This window comes from Boleophthalmus pectinirostris, unplaced genomic scaffold, assembly GCF_026225935.1.
Source record: "Boleophthalmus pectinirostris isolate CB_2022bp ecotype Guang Dong unplaced genomic scaffold, ASM2622593v1 HiC_scaffold_20, whole genome shotgun sequence".
Taxonomy (NCBI): Eukaryota; Metazoa; Chordata; class Actinopteri; order Gobiiformes; family Gobiidae; genus Boleophthalmus; species Boleophthalmus pectinirostris.
This window is the reverse complement of record NW_026571153.1, coordinates 3,293,759-3,315,469: the sequence shown is the minus strand read 5'-3', so window position 1 is coordinate 3,315,469 and position 21,711 is coordinate 3,293,759. Positions and strand designations below refer to the sequence as shown.

The window sequence follows — 21,711 nt, the reverse complement described above, 5'->3', positions numbered from 1 at the left end:
AGTAAAAGTATTCAGTTACTATATACATTTGCTTCATTGGTTTAAAGAGGATTCAGTCCAGGTTTATTTGTTGTTAATTGTTTGTCTGTTATACAATAGAACACACCAGATTATTTGTCGTGATAGAAATAAAGTGGTAAAATAATGTAACTGCTACATGACTTAATAAAAAGTGAAAAACTTTAAATTTCAGTGTTTTTATTCATTTCTAACAGAATGCAAATATAAAATAGATTTACTCCATTTCAGTGAAAAACAGAATAAAGTGTAAAAAGTGGCACCAACACTTTTCCCTCCACATTTTCCAACAGTTCAAGAGTTAAATAAAGTTGACAGGTGTAAAACACTTTTCAATTTACACTGTCAAGTAATTTTTAAAGTCTGCGTCTGGGGAAAAGTTTCCCATCGACTTCCAGAAGAACTTTCTGCACAAAATACAAACAGCCAAAGTCAAAATGCTCTGTTCCACCTTGTGATGTCATGAATTTATAGTTTTCACATTAACAGTTCCTTTTACATTTAGTTCAGTAGAGCCTCACAATTCCAGGACTGAAATGATCCAAATGATTCTAGTGAAGGTGTGTGGAGTTTAAAAACACAGTGGAGCACTTCCTGTAACACCACATGACATCACGAGGTGTTTTCTGCATTTGTTCATGTGTTATGTTGACTTTAGTTCAGTGGTCTTTGCGTTGGCGTCCGCAGTGTCGTAGAATCACTGATCAATTCCAAATGAAGCAGAGTTTTGGTGAATGAATTTGTTCAATAATCTTGGTCAGAGCAGCGGTTTTACTGAGTTTCTATTTCCATCCCAAACAGACCAGAGCGAGAGTCGCACCGGAGGAGACGAGCACTGGCTCCTGGTGGTAGATCTATTGTTTTTAGAGGTGAGGCCTCGGCAAAAATGATAAACAGACAGACTGTTATAAATATACATATACAGGCTTCTATATAAATAGTATAGTCGTCCACAGGCTGTAATATCTGTATAATAACTAATGTCAGAGACAGACAGACAGTTTGGTCACTGTTGGTTGAACTTTATCTTGAATTAAAATATACATATAAAAAAGAAAAAGAACTCCTGAGGAGAGTTGGTGATGTCGTCCGTGTTAAGAGGCTCAAACTATTTCATCTAACACAGTGAACACAGTTTCACACTGGATTCATTCATAATTTTTCATCATTTTCTCAAACACAAGTGCAGCTCAGGTCATCACCTCAACATCAGACCAGCCTGAGGATTTCATGACTCACTGCTGCCCCCATGTGGCAGAACAGAGGACGCACTGGCCCACTGCACTTAAGAGCCGCTGGGTTCACAGCTTCTCATGAGGTCAACAGAGCTTCAGAACATGTTCCATTTTGATTTAACAGAAATAAAGAAGCAAAAAATGTTTAAAACTCTCAAACTGAAGTCGACCAATGACATGATGTTCACACAGACAAAGCAAAAATACTACTGGAAAGAATCAATCAATCAAAGTTTATTTCATACAAAAAAAACGTAACACAAAATGCTTTACAGTTATTAAAAACAATCCCACATTTCCTACACCAGGAGCAGAGCCGTCTACACCAGGAGTATAGAGAACCGTCCACCAGGAACTTCCACAGTGTCCAGGGGAGAGACGAGGCTGAATAAACACCAACTCTACACCAGGACCCAGGGCCCAGATGAGAGACGAGGCCCAAGGACCACCCCTCCATGAGGACACAGGACTCGGGGGAGAGACGAGGCCCATCAGGAGCCCACAGGTCAGACCCTGGCAGCTGCAGTCGACCACTGCTCCTGGTGCAGAGGGCTCCTACACAGGAAATCCTCAAAATGATAAAGGAATATGAATTCAAGCTGTAGCGGCCAAAATGCACCTCCGACCACTGTGTGGCACTACGTCTTTGTTTTCTGTGGATTGCTGCCTATTTAAGACCATTAATTAGGCAATACAGGTGTTACAAATTGATGAGGAACAGTCTTTTGACCGTGTTCATGACTCATGCTAAAATAAAGGAATATTTGAGCTTTTACTGGACTTTTGGGCTCGTTTATATGGAAACACGCGTCAGAAATACCTTTTAAAATTTGCATCCTAGTGGCTTGTGTGGCATAGGGCCACACCGCCCCGAAACAAGCAAATAGTACGCCTAAAATAAATAAATATAACAAAAATATGTTTAATAAAAACAAGTAAAAGTATAAAAAACAGTTGGATCTTGAGCCTGCTCTTAAAAACATGAAGGTTCATCTCATCTTTGGCCCTGAGCTCCTCCTTCAGGCTGTTCCAGAGACGAGGGCCGTAGTACAGGAAAGACGCCTCTCCGTGAGTCTGTGTCCTGACTTTGGGAATGACCAGGAGCCTGACGTCTGTCTGGAACTGGAATTCTCAAAGTACTATTTTGATTTATTCACGTTTAAAAAGTTTGAGAGCTATAAAAAATCCTGTTTTCACCTACCCCCCATCTCTGATCTCCTGCATGTTGGGTTAAAAGGTCAGTCATTTTTCTATAAATGATACAGGTGGGTTTCTCAGAGCTGCAGTCGTGAACAGGAAGGACCTGTTTCTAGAGATATCAGACGTTAATACTAAAGACATGAACAAGTCTGTCCTCCAAAGATTTGCACCAAGATACTGAGATATGTTTTTTGTCACTTCACTTTACACCATCATGTCCGGACATCCTGTATGTGGCCTGCATGAGCGCTGACATCAAGATGAAAAGCCCGCCCCCCTGCAAACCTCTTAAAAGCTTTATCAAGTTCCCTCGATTTCCACTGACGCACCATGAACAAGTTCATTACAGCGGCTCTTCTTCTGACCAGCTTCAGTAAGTACCATCCAACATTTGAACACATTTATCATCACTTAAAGATAATTTACTAAACTATTTATTTTGGTTTTAGGCTGGAGCTCTTGGTCTGTCATAGTGACGGTCAAATCTGGTGAAGATGTTGTCCTGACATGCAGGAAAGTAAGAGCAGAAGTGCTTTGGGCCAGTTTGGTTAATAATGGGACCTACAGGTGCATCGCCACCACCGACGCCTCAATGTGTCCAGGAATGGAAAATAATACAAGATTTGAAATTAGTGTTGAAACTTCTCATGTCTCTCTCAAAATCCAGAGTGTCAAAATGGCTGATAGTGGTTTCTACTTTTGTGTTTTCAACCTTTTCGGAAATGGAGACGTCAATGTTGTGCAGTTAAATGTTGAAGGTAAGATTTTATTTATTTTTTTTCCTAATTCTATTTTCAAATTTGTCTTTTCTTTACATTATTTGACATCCTTGTGTGGCATTTAATCTATTTCTTAATTTAGTAACTTTAATTATGTGAAAAATTACATTCCCCAAGGATGGGATTTGGCTCCAGTGTTTTTCTTTAAACTGAGTGACTTTATAGAAAAATAAGAGTCTGTATACATCTAATAAAATGTATTATTTGTTCTCTGAAGATGTTGAAGATGATGTCATGCAAGACCCAAAAGAAAATACCGGATATGATGGTTTGGTTAAAACATGAAACAAAAATGTAATACATTGGTAAAAGGATTAACGTCTGTAAACTTTTATGTATCTTTATAGGCACTTCTGCATCATGGATAAGCTTAATACTGGGAGGTCTGTGTGTTCTTCTTGTACTTGTGATAGACGCGTTTAAAGTCAAGAAACACCAAACACGTAAGCTGCGTTTTATTTATTTATTTCATCAGTTTGTAAAATATTTATTGACAACAAACTCCATTGCAGCTCAAAGTCAAGAACCCACTGGATCCAGAGAGGTACATTTGAACTCAATATAAATTATTGTTTTATAAATTATAAAAACAGGACTCTGATCATGTTTATGACTGTTTATGCTTTTCCTTACAGGACGAGGCAACTCAGGACCTGACCTATGTCGTTTATACTGACACCAGATAAATAAAATGACATATGTGACATATTATTTGGAAGCATTTCATACGTGTTATTAGAATAGTCTGTAGCATAAAGGTCTCTGTGGTTTTGTGGTGTTTTGTGCAACACATACGCACACTTCAGTGCCGCTTTTGTCCGATGAGGTGCAGACGAAACCACAAAATCATTGTGCATCAACATAACAAGTTTACTGAAAAATAGCAACTGCAACTTTCATTAATGTTAGGGTCAGTGTTTGTACCAAAAATATATTTAAAATACACATTTGGAAAAGAATATTCTTAATTCCAACAGCCTGTCTTGACATGAGTGATGTGCATTTTACTCCTTCAGAGTAAAAGTATTCAGTTACTATATACATTTGCTTCATTGGTTTTAAAGAGGATTCAGTCCAAGTTTATTTGTTGTTAAATTGTTTGTCTGTTTATACAATAGAACACACCAGATTATTTGTTGTGATAGAAATAAAAGTGGTAAAATAATGTAACTGCTACATGACTTAATAAAAAGTGAAAAACTTTAAATTTCAGTGTTTTTATTCATTTCTAACAGAATGCAAATATAAAAATAGATTTACTCCATTTCAGTGGAATAACAGAATAAAGTGTAAAAGTGGCACCAACACTTTTCCCTCCACATTTTCCAACAGTTCAAGAGTTAAATAAAGTTGACAGGTGTAATAACACTTTTCAATTTACACTGTCAAGTCATTTTTAAAGTCTGCAGTCTGGGGAAAAGTTTCCCATCGACTTCCAGAAGAACTTTCTGCACAAAATACAAACAGCCAAAGTCAAAATGCTCTGTTCCACCTTGTGATGTCATGAATTTATAGTTTTCACATTAACAGTTTCTTTTACATTTAGTTCAGTAGAGCCTCACAATTCCTGAGCTGAAATGATCCAAATGATTCTAGTGAAGGTGTGTGGAGTTTAAAAACACAGTGGAGCACTTCCTGTAACACCACATGACATCACGAGGTGTTTTCCGCATTTGTTCATGTGTTATGTTGACTTTAGTTCAGTGGTCTTTGCGTTGGCGTCCGCAGCGTCGTAGAATCACTGATCAATTCCAAATGAAGCAGAGTTTTGGTGAATGAATTTGTTCAATAATCTTGGTCAGAGCAGCAGTTTTACTGAGTTTTCCATCCCAAACAGACCAGAGCGAGAGTCGCACCGGAGGAGACGAGCACTGGCTCCTGGTGGTAGATCTATCGTTTTTAGAGGTGAGGCCTCGGCAAAAATGATAAACAGACAGACTGTTATAAATATACATATACAGGCTTCTATATAAATAGTATAGTCGTCCACAGGCTGTAATATCTGTATAATAACTAATGTCAGAGACAGACAGACAGTTTGGTCACTGTTGGCTGAACTTTTGCTTGAATTAAAATACACTGTAGCGTCTCCCGGTAATGAATGGACAAATAGTTTACAAGTGTCGCTTTATTGTGAGAACTGAATTGGTTACTGTCGGCCGTAACCACGTCAATACAATCCGGTTAACAATCCAATAAGTCCTGCTCAAACTCAGACCACACTACTCACAGAACCAAACAAAAAAAAAGAGAGAGAAAATGAACAAGGTTTTAACAATTAACTATTGTAGGTTGCTACAATACATATAAAAAAGAAAAAGAACTCCTGAGGAGAGTTGGTGATGTCGTCCGTGTTAAGAGGCTCAAACTATTTCATCTAACACAGTGAACACAGTTTCACACTGGATTCATTCATAATTTTTCACCATTTTCTCAAACACAAGTGCAGCTCAGGTCATCACCTCAACATCAGACCAGCCTGAGGATTTCATGACTCACTGCTGCCCCCATGTGGCAGAACAGAGGACGCACTGGCCCACTGCACTTAAAGGTTGTATGGAGGATTTTTTTTTTGTTTTTTTTGTTTCAAGTTGTCAATGATAGCATTATAGAGGTGCAGTAGCCTTGTAATTATGATGACCAAAAAAAAGAGAATAAAAATTCATCAACTCTGGACGTGGTGGGGCCAGCTAAACATTTGCCAATAGATAACGACACTGCCTCGTTATCTGTTAGCTGACAGGCTATCAATCAAACTCCCTACGTTTCTAGCGTAACTGACTTGCCTGCGCCGCCGGTACGTGGTTTACGTACGCCTGTCACGCAGTCCACAGACGCAAGACGCACAGACGCTGTTTACTCCACCAACGCAACAGTTCTTAGCGGCTTTTTTTGACCTATATCTTCCTCGCAGTTAGCACAAAGTTTGTTGCAATGGCAGACAAGAATCCAGGAGCAGTTAGCCGCAAAAGAAAGTCCGTTTTTGAGGTCGCTGAAAGAAGAAGACAAGGGGAAAAGCAGCGAAGCCAAACTAAGGTGATTCTTGTAGATTCATTCCAGCGATGGCGCGACTGAAGCAGACGCAGGGTCTAAAGACTGACGCATTGGTCGCCAAATTACTCCTGGACAGGTCACTTCTGCTTATTATGAAAACGTACTTTATTTCCAAGAGCTAGTCAAACGTTTTTCAGGACACGAAAGCGATATCCTATGTCTGAAAACGTAATTTTCAAGGCAAAGAAAGAGTCCGCTTGCTGCTGCGTGTTGTAGCTAGTTCATTCGCACTGAATCTCCGCGCAACCTTCTCTGCTCCCCTTTCCTACTCCTGTCCCCGCTGCCCGTTCCGCTCTTCCCCCTTCTCCTCACTTCTACGGGCACGGAATCTCCGCGCACCGCTCCCCTCTCCTCTCTCCTCTCTCCTCTCCTCTCTCCCTGCTCCGCTCTTCTCCCTGCTCCTCACTTCTCGTCCGCGAACGAAATGTCCGCACACCCGCTCCCCCCGCTCCTCACTTCTCCGCCTTGCCTAACCAACACTGTAGTTAGTTGTTTACAAGTCATGTGCAGCTCACCGGCTGTAAACAAACCTGTTTCTGGCGTAAAGAGGAGGCGGGAGAAGGCGTTTCTACGTAGGGAGCTGTAGGGGAGGGGGGGTGGTTTCACGCATGCGCAACATTTGAAAAAGGACAAACAGTCGCTGGATTTCTCGTTCCTTGGAAAATCCTCTATACAACCTTTAAGAGCCGCTGGGTTCACAGCTTCTCATGAGGTCAACAGAGCTTCAGAACATGTTCCATTTTGATTTAACAGAAATAAAGAAGCAAAAAATGTTTAAAACCCTCAAACTGAAGTCGACCAATGACACGATGTTCTCACAGACAAAGTAAAAATACTACAGGAAAGAACATGACTGCCCCATCTCTATTTTTACACTGACTTCATCACTGGCATTTTCAAAGTTCTATTTTGATTTACAGATTTACAAATGATACAGGTGGGTTTCTCAGAGCTGCAGTCGTGAACAGGAAGGACCTGTTTCTAGAGATATCAGACGTTAATACTAAAGACATGAACAAGTCTGTCCTCCAAAGATATGCACCAAGATATGTTTTTTGTCACCTCACTTTACACCATCATGTCCGGACATCCTTTATGTGGCCTGCATGAGCGCTGACGTCAAGATGAAAAGCCCGCCCCTCTGCAAACCTCTTAAAAGCTTTATCAAGTTCCCTCGATTTCCACTGACGCACCATGAACAAGTTCATTACAGCGGCTCTTCTTCTGACCAGCTTCAGTAAGTACCATCCAACATTTGAACACATTTATCATCACTTAAAGATAATTTACTAAACTATTTATTTTGGTTTTAGGCTGGAGCTCTTGGTCTGTCGTAGTGACGGTCAAACCTGGTGAAGACGTTGTCCTGACATGCAGGAAAGTCAAAGAAGAAGTGTTTTGGACCAGTTTGGTTAATAATGGGACCTACACGTGCATCGCCACCAACAACAACGACGCCTCATTGTGTCCAGGAATGAAAAATAATGCAAGATTTCAAATTAGTGTCGACAAGTTTTTTGTCTATCTCAAAATCAAGCTTGTCAAAATGGCCGATAGTGGTTTTTACTTTTGTGTCTTTCGCATTTTCCGAAATGGAGAGGTTAATGTTGTGCAGTTAAATGTTGAAGGTAAGATTTCATTTTTTTACTAATTCTTTTTTCACATTTGTCTTTTCTTTACATTATTTGACATCCTCGTGTGGTATTTAATTCTATTTCTTAATTTAGTAACTTTTTAATTGTGTGAAAAATTACATTCCCCAAGGATGTGTTTTGGCTCCAGTGTTTTTCTTTAAACTGAGCGACTTTATAGAAAAATAAGAGTCTGTATACATCTAATAAAATGTATTATTTGTTCTCTGAAGATGTTGAAGATGATGTCGTGCAAGACCCAAAAGAAAATACCGGATGTGATGGTTTGGTTAAAACATGAGATTAAATTGTTATAAATTGCTAATACAGAAGTCAACCCAATTCTATAAACCTTTATGTATATTTATAGGCACTTCTGCATTATTAATCGGTGTAACACTTGGAGGTCTGTGTGTTGTTCTTGTACTTGTGATAGTTGTGTTTGCTCTTAAAGTCAAGAAAATCCAAACAGGTAAGCTACATTTCATTTATTTATTTCATCAGTTTGTAAAATATTTATTGACAACAAACTCCATTGCAGCTCAAAGTCAAGAACCCACTGGATCCAGAGAGGTACATTTGAACTCAATTTAAATTATTGTTTTATAAATTATAAAAACAGGACTCTGATCATATTTATGACTGTTAATCCTTTTCCTTACAGGACGAGGCAACTCAAGACCTCAACTACGCAGCCGTGAATTTCCAGCCAAAAGCAAGACACCCCAGAAGAGCCTTACAAAATGATCCACATGTGATTTACGCTGCCACCAGATAAATAAAATTACATTTGTGTTTATTTGGAAGCATTTCATTGGTGTTATTAGAATAGTCTGTAGCATAAAGGTCGCTGTGGTTTACCACAGTTTTGTGGTGTTTAGTGCAGCACATACACATGCTTCACTGCTCCTTTTTCCACTGAGGTGCAGAGTAAACCACAAAAGCATTGTGCATCAACATAACAAGTCTACTGAAAAATAGCAACTGCATTTTTCATTAATGTTAGGGTCAGTGTTGGGAAGGTTGTACCAAAAATATTTTTAGAATATACATTAGAATATACACAACGGTACAGTGATCTAGATTTAAACATCACAAGTTTAGTGTTTTCTCGGGCAGTTTGTCATTCACTCTTGTGGGTTCACATTTTAGCTTGTACTTCCGCACACTTACAGTATGTCTCAAATACAAAGAGCACATCACGTGGTCCATGTGAAAACAGATTATAACACTGAGACAGTTTAAAAGTGTCCAGTGCTGCGTTTGTCTTTGCAGATTCAGAATGACGAGCTTCTCTTCAACAGTTCTTCTCTTCAGTATCAGTGAGTCGATGTTTTATCACATTTTCACCTCCGTGGATACGATAAAATACTTTTCAGTGCTTGTATTGCTGCAGGTTTATCGTGTGTCTTGGGCTCAGAGTCGAGGTCAGTTGAAGTCCAGTCTTGGGTACTTGCTTTTTCATTGCACATTTCTGGGCCTCTGACAGTTGGCTCACTTCTCTCTTCGCCTCCTTGATTTTTTTCCATGGTGGGTATTGTATCTCATGGCTCCCATGGGTGCTCTTACAGCCCAGCACCTCTAGGATCAGTGCTGCTGAAGTGTACATCAGCTCATTGGTTTCAGTGATGGTTGTGGTTGGATCGCTCTCAGTGCTGCATTCACATCTTCTAGGAGACTTTCAGATGGTACTTCACTTAGCCTCTGTAACCGGCGTCGGAGTTGCCTTGTGTTCATTCGGGCCATGATCTTATCTTTCAGGTCAGTCGCTGTCTCGCTCAGTGTGATACTTATTGATACTTAAAATACAACAGGGAAGAATATGACCCCATCCCAATCAATCAATCAAACTAACACAACCAGACAACCCAGACACTCACACACATATTAATTAGAGCACGACTGATATGGACTTTGTTGTGGCCGATATGAAACCGATAAAATGGGAGTTGGAGCTGCCGATAGCCGATATAATGGCCGATATATTTAGTGATGTAAAAATTCACTTTAAATCTTGAATTGTTTAAAAAAAACTTAGGTTTGGCTCTGGTGGATTTTAAATTGGGTTTATTTAGGCAACATTTATTGTTATTCTGCCTCTTTAGGTCATATTACAGACAGTAGGTCAAACTAATGGCATTTTTGCATCACATTCTAGACACTAGTGATGGTTATTCCAGTTCTTTTTAGAGAACCGGCTCTTTTGGCTCGGCTCAATAAAAGCAGCCGGCTCTTTCAGCTCCCAAGCGACTCTTCAGATTGTTTTGTTGCAAGCAGGTCTAAAGCACGTCTAAAGCAGGACTGAACCAGGTCTAAACCAGGACTGAAATGGACTAAACCAGGACTAAAACAGATCTAAACCATGTGTAAAACAGGACTAAACCAAAACTGAACCAGGACTGAGTGTCGGGACTTGGTCTTTATCTCTCTCCTTCTCTCGAGCCCAAGATTAGTCCTGGTTTATTTATTTTATGCTGAACTACAGACAAACATGCACGTTTTTCTATCCTATGCACACGAAGATTTCTGAAAGTTTCGTTTTCAGCCGCTGCCGCTGTCAAACTACCAAGAGTCTGCACGCAGCATGAAGAGAAAAAAAGTGAGAGAAAGAGAAAACACGGCTCCCAATAAGGATCAGGCTCCTGTCATTCGCTTCAAAGAGCCGGTTCTAAGAGCCGCTTCGTTCACGACCGACCCATCACTACTAGCTAGTAAAGAAACTACCGCTATTAGCCTTTAGCCGTAAATGCTGCAGGCCTCGGTAATTATTTATATGCGTAAATGTCATAATTCACACGTCTTTTCACAGCTCATTTACATCAATGCAGGTCCAGTAACAAATATACGGCCAATACAGTCACTTTACAATAGACCAATAGAAAACAGTCTGTTTATGCGCGGGAGCTACAGCAGCTAATCGCTAACAAATAACCAAAACTAGCTTCAAAGTCGACATATTTCCAACACTCAGCCTCACACAGGCTCCTCCCACATCACAAGTCTGAACTAATAAATGTCCTTTTAATCCAGACTCAAACCGATTGTCCGTAAAAAGAAAATAATCTCAGTGTTTGGATCTGTGTCTGCAGGTGTAAACAAACACACGTGAGTGAAGTGACGTGACTCTGTGGTGTGTTCAGGGACAGTACGGACACACACACAGACAAATGACTCAGCAGATAAATACTGATGCGGAGTCACATATTAGGACATTTATCTGTCTGTAAATTGGATTAAATGAACAGAATGTAGAGAGTCTAAGCTTTATAACGAGGTATAACATGCCCACGTGAAATATCGACCCATATCAGCAAGTATATCGGCCGATAGCCGATATGTCTCCTGGTGCCCATATCGGCTGATAATATTGGCCAACCGATATATCGGTCGGGCTCTAATATTAATCTAAAACAGGGGTCTCTAACCTTTTTCCTCTGGTGAGCTACTTTTACAAAATCAAAATGCCAGAGAGCTACTTATTTTAGTGGACATAAGAAAGAGGGCAAGCCTTAGTTGAGGTACAGTTAAATGCCTATAAAACATAAACCATTTTCCATTTATTAGTGCACAGAGTTAGGAACCAGTGGTAATAGTCATGTAATTAATACATTTGGAGTTATTCAGCATAATACGTATAATTCAATAATCAGTGGCCCTTAGCTACTTGGAAAGGGGTGGAGAGATACTGGTAGCTCCTGAGCTACAGGTTGGAGACCCCTGACCTAAAATATTCAAGCTACACACAGTAAAACATGAGGCTGAATACAGGCAAACCAGTTCAGAAAGCACCATCAAAACAGCCGTTCACACCGGGAGTATAGAGAGCCGTCCACCAGGAACTTCCACAGGGCCCAGATGAGAGACGAGGCCCAAGGACCACCCCTCCATGAGGACAGAGGGCTCGGGGGAGACACGAGGCCCATCAGGAGCCCACAGGTCAGACCCTGGCAGCTGCAGTCGACCACTGCTCCTGGTGCAGAGGGCTCCTACACAGGAAATCCTTAAAATGATAAAGGAATATGAATTCAAAATAGATAAACTAGGGCCGGGCACGTTAACACGTTAACTTTGCATTAACTAATTAAGTAATTAACGCCGACAATTATTTTAACGCCGTTAACGCAGTTTTTATTATTTATTTATTTCAGCCGCGGGCACCGGCTCTGAGCTGAGCTTATTTCTTTAGTTCAGTGCTGGAGTAACTGATTTACCCAGATACCATTGGAAGAAAAAATGTGATTGGTCCATTTCCATTCCATTATATTAACCCTTTGTTTCCTAAGAAATATCAGTCCAAGTTTATAACACTGATCTAGAAATTATTATTAGTGTAGTGTTCATTACTCACAGCATAAAAAATATTCAGTAAATATATTAGTAGTACAAATGTCCATTCAATATTTTTTCTTGAGCCTTCCTTGAATACCGTGAAGGCTCTGAGGTTCCCCTGTGAAAGAAATGCTGTTTGCACAAAAAATGTATGGCTCTTTCATTTACATTTCCAATAAAAGAGCGCTATACTCTATTTTTTAATTCATTAATTGGTTTTGTGTATAACATGCGATTAATCGCGATTAATCGCTCGAACTCATGCGATTAATCGCGATTAAACTTTTTTATTTTTGCCCAGCCCTAAAATAAATATAACAAAATATGTTTATTAAAAACAAGTTGAAGTATAAAAAAAACAGTTGGGTCTTGAGCCTGTTCGTAAAAACATGAACGTTCATCTCATCTTTGGCCCTGAGGCTGTTCCAGAGACGAGGGTCGTAGTACCGGAAAGACGCCTCTCCGTGAGTCTGTGTTCTGACTTTGGGAATGACCAAGAGCCTGACGTCTCTGTCTTTAAAGTGGACGTGTTGGTGTTCCTCATCACTGACATTCTCAAAGTAATATTTTGATTTATTCACATGTTTAAAAAGTTTGAAAGCTGTACCCCCCCATCTCTGATCTCCTGCATGTTGGGTTAAAAGGTCAGTCATTTTTCTATAAATGATACAGGTGGGTTTCTCAGAGCTGCAGTCGTGAACAGGAAGGACCTGTTTCTAGAGATATCAGACTTTAATACTAAAGACATGAAAAAGTCTGTCCTCCAAAGATTTGTATCGAGATACTGAGATATGTTTTTAGTCACCTCACTTTACACCATCATGCCCGGACATCCTTTATGTGGCCTGCATGAGCGCTGACATCAAGATGAAAAGCCCGCCCCTCTGCAAACCTCTTAAAAGCTTTATCAAGTTCCCTCGATTTCCACTGACGCACCATGAACAAGTTCATTACAGCGGCTCTTCTTCTGACCAGCTTCAGTAAGTACCATCCAACATTTGAACACATTTATCATCACTTAAAGATAATTTACTAAACTATTCATTTTGGTTTTAGGCTGGAGCTCTTGGTCTGTCGTAGTGACGGTCAAACCTGGTGAAGACGCAGTCTTGAAATGCAGGAAAGTCCAAGGAGACGTGTTTTGGGCCAGTTTGGTTAATAATGGGAAATACAAGTGCATCGCCACCAACAAGGCCTCATTGTGTCCAGGAATGAAAAATAATACAAGATTTGAAATTAGTTTAGAAAATTCTTTTGTCTCTCTCAAAATCAAGAGTGTCAAAATGGCCGATAGTGGTTTCTACTTTTGTGTCTTTACACTCTTCGGAAATGGAGAGGTTAATGTTGTGCAGTTAAATGTTACAGGTAAGATTTCATTTTTTTTACTAATCCTATTTTCACATTTGTCTTTTCTTTACATTATTTGACATCCTTGTGTGGTATTTAATTCTATTTCTTAATTTAGTAACTTTTTAATTATGTGAAAAATTACATTCCCCAAGGATGGGATTTGGCTCCAATGTTTTTCTTTAAACTGAGCGACTTTATAGAAAAATAAGAGTCTGTATACATCTAACAAAATGTATTATTTGTTCTCTGAAGATGACGCCGTGCAAGACCCAAAAGAAAATACCGGATGTGATGGTTTGGTTAAAACATGAGATTAAATTGTTATAAATTGCTAATACAGAAGTCAACCCAATTCTATAAACCTTTATGTATATTTATAGGCATTTCTGCATTATGGGTCGGTGTAACACTTGGAGGTCTGTGTGTTGTTCTTGTACTTGTGATAGTTGTGTTTGCTCTTAAAGTCAAGAAAATGCAAACAGGTAAGCTACATTTAACTTATTTATTTCATCAGTTTGTAAAATATTTATTGACAACAAACTCCATTGCAGCTCAAAGTCAAGAACCCACTGGATCCAGAGAGGTACATTTGAACTCAATTTAAATTATTGTTTTATAAATTATAAAAACAGGACTCTGATCATATTTATGACTGTTTATGCTTCACCTCCCAGAACGAAGCAACTCAAGACCTCAACTACGCAGCCGTGAATTTCCAGCCAAAAACAAGACACCCCAGAAGAGCCTTACAAAATGATCCACATGTGATTTACGCTGCCACAAGATAAATAAAATAAGATATGTGTTTACTTAAAAGGTGTTATTTTATAAGTGTTATTAGAATTGCCTGTAGCATAAAGGATACTGTGGTGAACCAGTGGAGTTTTGTGCAACACATATGCATGTTTCACAGCTCCGTTTTTCCATTGAGGTGCAGACAAAACCACAAACACATTGTGCATCAACACAGCAAGTCTATTTTTAAAATAGCAACTGCAGTTTTCTTTTTTGTTTTTATTGGGCAGCAACTGCAGTTTTCACGAATGTTACGGTCAGTGTTTGTACCAAAAATATATTCAGAATGTACATTTGGAAAAGTCCTTTATTTTCCCAAAATCAAAATGAATACTTGGCAATTCTTTATCAAGCAATTTTATATTTAAAGAGTCTGGATTAAGATGAGTGCATGTGCATTTAACCGTCAGAAAGCAGTATTCTCCTCAGGCCACGCAACAGACCAAGTTGGAAAATACATTTCAATTAGTGTTGGGCATTCGATTCAATTTTCGATCGTCGGGAGAATGAACTAATGATTTTCGCTTAATCATTTACGTTTTATATTAAAATTATCATCATCATTATTACTGTTACTAATCTGCATAAATAAACTCAACTTTACAACATATAAACCAAAACCACTCTAGAGCCACATCGTTGAGATTATAATGTGTTTAATGCAGCTTTGACACATTTGTTTATGTTTTACAGAAATGAAACTTAAAACCGCATGGCTCATTTGCATAAACTACTAGCGCTGCTCTTAGCTCTTAGCATAGCTTTTATTTGACATTATCTCACTCACTTTATTTATTTATTTTGCTTCTGTTGTGATGAAAAGACTGAAAAGTGTTTGTCTTTAGGACGCATGTGCACTCTACTTTATGTCGCAGTAACCGGGATACTGCGTTTACGAGCACCGTGACGAAACCGGGACACTCCAAAAAAAACAAAAAAACAAACTCATACTCGGGACACTGATGTGCTGTAAACACACTCAATGGTACAGTGATTACCAAAGAGCCAGAGCCCAAACGTGGGACTGTGACGCAGCCTCATCTCCTCACGCTACACACAGAAACCTACAATTTTTAGATTAAAAATGATCGACAAAATTCTTAACGATCAATGTAAATAACCTATAGTATAATTTGTCTTGGTTAAAACCTTTTATGACATTTTTAATCATTATGTTTAGTGGTTTTATTTTGAAGGGTTTGTTTTTGTACCGAGGTCGGGTCGCGGGGGCAACAGTCTGAGGAGGGCCTCCCAGACTTCCCTCTCCACACACACGTCCTCCAGCTCTTCCAGGGGGATCCCGAGACGTTCCCATGCCAGCCGAGAGACATAGTCCCTCCAGCGTATCCTGGGTCTTCCCCGGGGCCTCCTCCCAGTGGGACATGCACAGAACCGAGGGAGGCGTCCAGGAGGCATCCGAAACAGATGCCCAAGCCACCTCAACTGGTTTCTCTCAACATGGAGGAGCAGCGGCTCTACTCCGAGCTCCTCCCGTGTGACTGAGCTCCTCACCCTATCTCTAAGGGAGCGCCCAGCCACCCTGCGGAGGAAACTCATTTCGACCGCTTGTATCCGCGATCTTGTCCTTTCGGTCATTACCCAAAGCTCATGACCAGAGGTGAGGGTAGGAACGTAGACTGACGGTAAATCGAGAGCTTCGCCTTTTGACTCAGCTCCCTCTTCACCACAACGGTCCGATACAGCACCCGACCTTGGATAAGCGGAAGAAAATGGATGGATGGATGTTTTTGTACCTTGGTATTTTCTATTTGTTTAGCTTCAAATCTGAAGAGGCATAAAGCTCTTACGGTACACTGGAGGATTTATTGCCATTAAATCTAAAAGTCGCCAGTTCAAGTGTCAGTGTTCATTCAGAGGGTACGCAACAATCAGCATTGGTAAAGTTACTTTTAAAATGTATTCCCCTACAGAATACAGATTACAGACCCCAAAATGTAGTTTTTAATGTAATTCATTAAATTACTTAAAGTGAGTAATGTAATCTGAATACTTTGGATTACTTGATTTGCTGTAGAGAAGTAAAGACGAGGAAATCTTCACATAAGAAGTTCTGTCTGCTAAAAGAAAATAAAAAAGCCCAGACTTTACTTAAAATATTACTGACAGCAGAAGAGACATGGTCCACGCAGCATGATTTAGTCCTGTTAAATCCTGGTGTAGACCTGGTTTAGACCTGGTTTAGTCCTAGTTTAGTCCTGGTTTAGACCTGGTTTGGACCTGGTTTAGTCCTGGTTTGGTCCTGGTTTAGTCCTGGTTTAGACCTGGTTTAGTCCTAGTTTAGTCCTGGTTTAGACCTGGTTTAGTCCTAGTTTAGTCCTGGTTTTAGTCCTGTTTAGTCCTGGTTTAGTCCTGGTTTAGTCCTGGTTTAGTCCTGGTTTTAGTCCTGGTTTTAGTCCTGGTTTAGTCCTGGTTTAGTCCTGGTTTAGTCCTAGTTTAGTCCTGGTTTAGACCTGGTTTGGACCTGGTTTAGTCCTGGTTTGGTCCTGGTTTTAGTCCTGGTTTTAGTCCTGGTTTAGACCTGGTTTAGTCCTGGTTTAGACCTGTTTTAGTCCTGTTTTAGACCTGTTTTAGTCCTGGTTTAAGTCCTGGTTTAGTCCTGGTTTAGACCTGGTTTTAGTCCTGGTTTTAGTCCTGGTTTAAGTCCTGGTTTAGTTCTGGTTTAGACCTGGTTTAGAACTTTAGACCTGGGTTTAGAACTGGAAACAGGAAAATATCGCCATGTAATCCATTTATTTCAACAAAGTAACTGTAATCCAATTACCACTCACTGAAACAGTAACTGTAACTGAATACAGTTACTCATAATTTGTACTCTGATTACATAACTCCAGTACATGTAATCTGTTACTCCCCAACACTGGCTACAATCTAGCGATTAGTCAACAAATCATGGCCAAGCCTAATTTCAATTCAAGTATTGAATTACTGTTTTCATTTTAAACCCACTTCTCTCATCATTGGTTTATGCACCAAATAAAACTCTGCTCATCATCATCATAATGCGCTTCAACATGCTACAAAAAATATTCTGTGTGCTGAAGTATAGTGACCGAGTACCACAATAATGAATACAAAGAATGTATTGGAATAATTTTATTAATGTCCGTGGCACAAAAACTTTCAACACTGTTCCCTGTTTAAACAATGACAAAAGGTAATACATAAGAAATCTGCATGCACATCTTATGTTCAGGGCTAGAAACTTAGGACTGAAGATCTTTGAATGAGATGAAGTTATAAAATGTGGCCAGTACATGAATCATTACATGTCCTTCTCTTTTACTTACCTGAAAATTCCAGATTCTCAAAGCCTCCAGTTTCATGAGACTCCTTTACCCAAACTGCAGATAAACTGTGTGTGTGTGTTTTACCACGGGCAGAAAGCTGATCATAACTTCAGCTGGTGATTGATGCATGAACTTTAAAGTCAGGACGGCTCGACAAAACGCTTGATTTTCAAATCACAATTTTACTGCAGCCAACAGAATATCCAAGCATTTTTATGGAAATATAATCGTCATGATTAAACAGTAGGATGTGATTAGCGGGAACGTCTTAACACCTTCGTTTTTTTTCCAAAAAGTTACGCGTTTACAACCAAATGAACGCTTTTTAACGTGCAAATTCATTGGTATTATTAAAGAGGATTCAGTCCAACTTTATATACTGTTACACTGGTCGCCTATTTATACAGTAGTAGACACTAGCTATTTCGTTGTGATAAAAATAAAAGCGACAACATGAGGCAGGTATTAAAATACTACAACACATTGAAAAACTAAAAGACTTGAAGCGAAAACCTAAAAAAACAATTCCTAAATAAAAATAACATGAACGTCCACAATTCACTTCCTGTACGTCAGCGATAACGCGCTGCGCCGCACAAATGGGTAGATTTTAGTCGCGTACATCAAGGGGACGAGCGCCGACGCAGTCGAGAGACGGCGATCCTGAAAAAAAGAGCAAACCACAAAAATGTGTAAATATTGCGACCAGAGCGCCGATGCATGTGTACTTCAACGAGAGAAAGAGCACGACTTCTGGATGGCGCATAAGGACGCATCCCCTGGGTTCCTGCCTAAGTAGAAAACGCAGGGTTATAGTAGTTCCGTGGCTCAGGCCTCTCACCTTGGTTAATAAGCATATCGAGCAGCGGGCGGCGGGGGCAGTTCGGCGTAGGGGTCCCTGTTGTATCCGGGGGCAATGCGGGAGCGATCGTAGCTGTAGCCGTTAGATGAAGGCGGGACGGGGGCAGTGGGCGGGCGTCTGATGGGACTGCGATCTCGGGGGTAGTATGACGACGGAGGCGGCGGAAGTGGCCGACGCTCGTACGGGTCTCGGGCGACGGGAGCGGGCGGCGGCGGGGGAGGAATGGGTGCTCGCTGGTCATCATACCCTGAGCCGTAGGGGCGCGCTCTGTACTTCTCATAGTAATCTACCACACTGTTGTACCTATCCCTCTCATTGTCGTAGGGACGCTCGGCGTAAAGGGGCCGCCTGGGGGGAGGAGGTGGCAGCGGGGGAGGTGGGGGGTAACTCGGGGGGCCATAGCGGCCTCTCATGTAAGGTGGGGGCATATCAGGCCTGTCTGGATAACGTGAAGGCCAGTAGTCAGGAGGTGGAGGAGGGGGGTAATCGTCAGGCCCTTCGTGTCGCGGTCGGCTCTTGGAAATCTGCACGTGGATGTGTTTGCCTGTCGACACAACGCACAGTTAGGCACGATGGACATTCATGTTCATATCCAAAATCTTTCATACCGGCTCTCACCTTGGAATTCTGTGTTGTCCAGATCCTTCAGCGCATCCATTGCCTCATCGTAATTGGGCATGTGTACAAAAGCAAAATTTTTGACGACGGCACACTCCGAAACCGTGCCATACTCCTCAAAAAGGGCGAGGAGCTCATCGTCACATCCCTTTTCTACGTTGGCCACGTGCAGTTTGACTGGACCCTGGTTCTTGCCGTGGCTGGCCTCCACGTTCATGGGCGTGCCGTGCAGAACGTAATGATGCAGGTTCTTGATGGCTTTTGTGGCAGCTTTGCGGTCATCCATGTGAACAAACGCGAAGTTCTTGATGATGGAACACTCCATGACGCTGCCGTACTGCTCGAAGAGTTCTTTGAGCTCATCCTGGGTCGCCTCCGTGGACAGGTTTCCCACAAATATCTTCACCATGTTGACCTGTCTGCAGAGAAAAACAGAAACGATAAGTTAACTGGAACAACTGGAACCCATCATTATTAAAAATGTATTTATTGCTCATGCTTTTATTTTGTTGGCATCAATTTAAAGAGAACAACAACAAAAATCTAACAATTAACAGAAATACATATTAAAACCATTATTTGCCTCATCTTTGCCGCATGAACAATAGAAACAGAAAGAAGATAAACCTTATAAACCCTGCCACCAATGAGCCATATTAATTATTAACTTAAAACACTTTCCTTAGTCACATAGTCCAACATTATTTTAAAATGGATCAAAGATTTCAAGGCATCAACTTCAATTATGTAGTTTAAATATGAAATATGTAGAAGGCAGCAATCTACAGCAGGAACAGCTCATGTCGACGTCCAATAAAAGTTAAAATACACTGATATTATGATGTAAGTGGGTGTCAAGAAAACCTAGATTAGATATAGATGTATATTTAGTGTGACCAGACGTCCTTATTTACCGGGACAGTCCTGGTTTTGCGCCTTGTGTCCCCTGTCCCTGCCGAGCTATAAAAAAACAATGATTTGTCCCAGTTTTATACAAGAAATGTCCCTTTTTGACCAGTTTTATACAGTAAAGATAACAATACATTGAGATTTGTTTAAGTAAAATACAGACGATTTGCATACATCTCCTATTAGACTGTATAGTTTGCTTAGTGTGATCAGGCATAAATTGTTTAGGTTTTTTGTTTTAGGTTTACAACTGTACTGACTCGTGAATAGGTCACGAATGGGCCGAGCGCAGAACAATTTTCTTTAATTACGCACTTGTATCCAGTGTTGGGAAGGTGACTTTTGAAACGTATTCCCCTACAGATTACACACCTCAAAATGGAGTTCATAATGTAATCCATTAAATTACTTAAAGTGAGTAATGTAATCTGAATACTCTGGATTACTTGATTTGCTGTAGAGAAGCAAAGACGAGGATATCGTAATATAAGATGTTTTGTCTGTTAAAAAAAATAAAAAGCCCAGACTTTACTTAACTGTATAAAAAATATTATTGATAGAAGACGAGGAGACACGGTCCGCGCAACATGGTTTAGTCCTGGTTTAGTCCTGGTTTAGTCCTGGTTTAGTCCTGGTTTAGTCCTGGTTTTAGACCTGGTTTTAGACCTGGTTTAGATCTAGTTTAGACCTGGTTTTAGACCTGGTTTAGATCTAGTTTAGACCTGGTTTTGTTTCTGAAAATGAGTGGAATTAATAAAAAAAAAAAAAAAAGGCAGGGGAGGGGTTTAGCCCAAAACGCGAAAACAGCAAAATACCTCTGTGTAATCCATTTATTTCAACAAAGTAACTGTAATCCAATTACCACTCACTGAAACAGTAACTGTAACTGAATACAGTTACTCATAATTTGTACTCTGATTACATAACTCCGGTACATGTACATCTGTTACTCCCCAACACCGCTTGTATCAATATTTTATTATTACCATTCACGACAAACCCGGGGGTGTCCCAGATTCAATTTTTTTCCTAATATAAATATGAAAAAAATGTGCAAAAGATTAAAGCGGGTGAACGTGAGCGGCGAGGGGAGGGCTCGGCTTGAATAACGCAAAATGGCGGAGGTTCATTTAGACGAACGCGTTAAATAATCCCCCCAAAAACACAACGTTAAATGTGCACACAAACAGAGTAACTTAAAACACATTATTTAGAGTCTACGTAAAATAAATAGACGAAAACCGACCAAAAGTTCTGTAATTCGTGCTGAATGAGCGATTACGAGCGGCTTCGAGAAGATCCGGGGTCAGACAAAAGCGCACGAGCTCCGACGCTTTTACCGAAGATTAAAACCCTCCGCCGCCGCGCACGTGAACGCTTTACACCAAAACAACCACATTCTACACATTTTAGATTTACGTAACACCGAGAAAAGACTTTTAATCACCTAAACGAACCAGTCCGTCTGCAGAATGTAGGTTACTGAGGCCTTCCGTCGTCCGCCGGCTGCCGCTCCTTTGTGTGAACTGTGGACTGAGACCGAACTGCACATCCGGTCAGCATGAGTATTACTGCGCCCCCTACTGGCCAGAGAAAACAGAGCCAGGCGTTGGGCAGCTACTG

The 21,711-nt window shown here is 40.4% G+C and overlaps 3 protein-coding genes across 5 annotated transcripts in view; 2 read left to right on the top strand and 1 right to left on the bottom strand.

Annotated features, from left to right (window-relative positions):
* LOC129409749 (uncharacterized) overlaps positions 1–3,940 on the top strand; it is a 12,364-nt gene extending 8,424 nt beyond the window's left edge. The window contains exons 3-6 of the mRNA XM_055156317.1: positions 3,450–3,500; positions 3,580–3,675; positions 3,745–3,776; positions 3,868–3,940. Coding sequence (XP_055012292.1) covers positions 3,450–3,500; positions 3,580–3,675; positions 3,745–3,776; positions 3,868–3,918 — 230 coding nt within the window. The 3' untranslated portion in view covers positions 3,919–3,940. The remainder of the gene's footprint in view (positions 1–3,449; positions 3,501–3,579; positions 3,676–3,744; positions 3,777–3,867) is intronic.
* Positions 3,941–7,148: 3,208 nt separating this feature from the next.
* Positions 7,149–14,384, top strand: LOC110167708 (uncharacterized). Its single transcript, XM_055156802.1, has 6 exons — positions 7,149–7,523; positions 7,600–7,914; positions 8,151–8,201; positions 13,977–14,078; positions 14,148–14,179; positions 14,271–14,384. Exons 1-6 carry the CDS (start codon positions 7,481–7,483, stop codon positions 14,382–14,384), a joined length of 657 nt encoding a protein of 218 aa, XP_055012777.1. The 5' UTR covers positions 7,149–7,480.
* A 3,106-nt stretch (positions 14,385–17,490) lies between these two features.
* On the bottom strand, positions 17,491–21,660 carry LOC110167711 (RNA-binding protein 4.1-like). 3 transcript variants are annotated; one of them, XM_055156301.1, is made up of 4 exons: positions 21,536–21,660; positions 19,180–19,598; positions 18,541–19,105; positions 17,491–18,362 (listed from the first exon to the last, which is right to left on the bottom strand). In XM_055156301.1, exons 2-3 carry the CDS (start codon positions 19,586–19,588, stop codon positions 18,546–18,548), a joined length of 969 nt encoding a protein of 322 aa, XP_055012276.1. In that variant the 5' UTR covers positions 19,589–19,598; positions 21,536–21,660; the 3' UTR covers positions 17,491–18,362; positions 18,541–18,545. The 3 variants fall into 3 exon arrangements, with proteins under 3 accessions (XP_055012276.1, XP_055012275.1, XP_055012277.1); XM_055156300.1 differs by having other exon boundaries at positions 19,180–19,594; positions 21,536–21,627; XM_055156302.1 differs by lacking the exon at positions 21,536–21,660 and adding an exon at positions 20,094–20,114.
* Positions 21,661–21,711: the final 51 nt, after the last annotated feature.

Excerpts from the sequence above, each read along its gene's own strand:
- LOC110167708 (XM_055156802.1), top strand. The coding sequence starts at position 7,481 with ATGAACAAGTTCATTACAGCGGCTCTTCTTCTGACCAGCTTCA. Across the intron at positions 8,202-13,976 it reads AGAAAATACCGGATGTGATG|GCATTTCTGCATTATGGGTC; the intron begins GTTTGGTTAAAA and ends GTATATTTATAG. Across the intron at positions 14,079-14,147 it reads AGTCAAGAAAATGCAAACAG|CTCAAAGTCAAGAACCCACT; the intron begins GTAAGCTACATT and ends ACTCCATTGCAG.
- LOC110167711 (XM_055156301.1), bottom strand. The coding sequence starts at position 19,588 with ATGGTGAAGATATTTGTGGGAAACCTGTCCACGGAGGCGACCCAGGAT. Across the intron at positions 19,106-19,179 it reads GGACAACACAGAATTCCAAG|GCAAACACATCCACGTGCAG; the intron begins GTGAGAGCCGGT and ends TTGTGTCGACAG.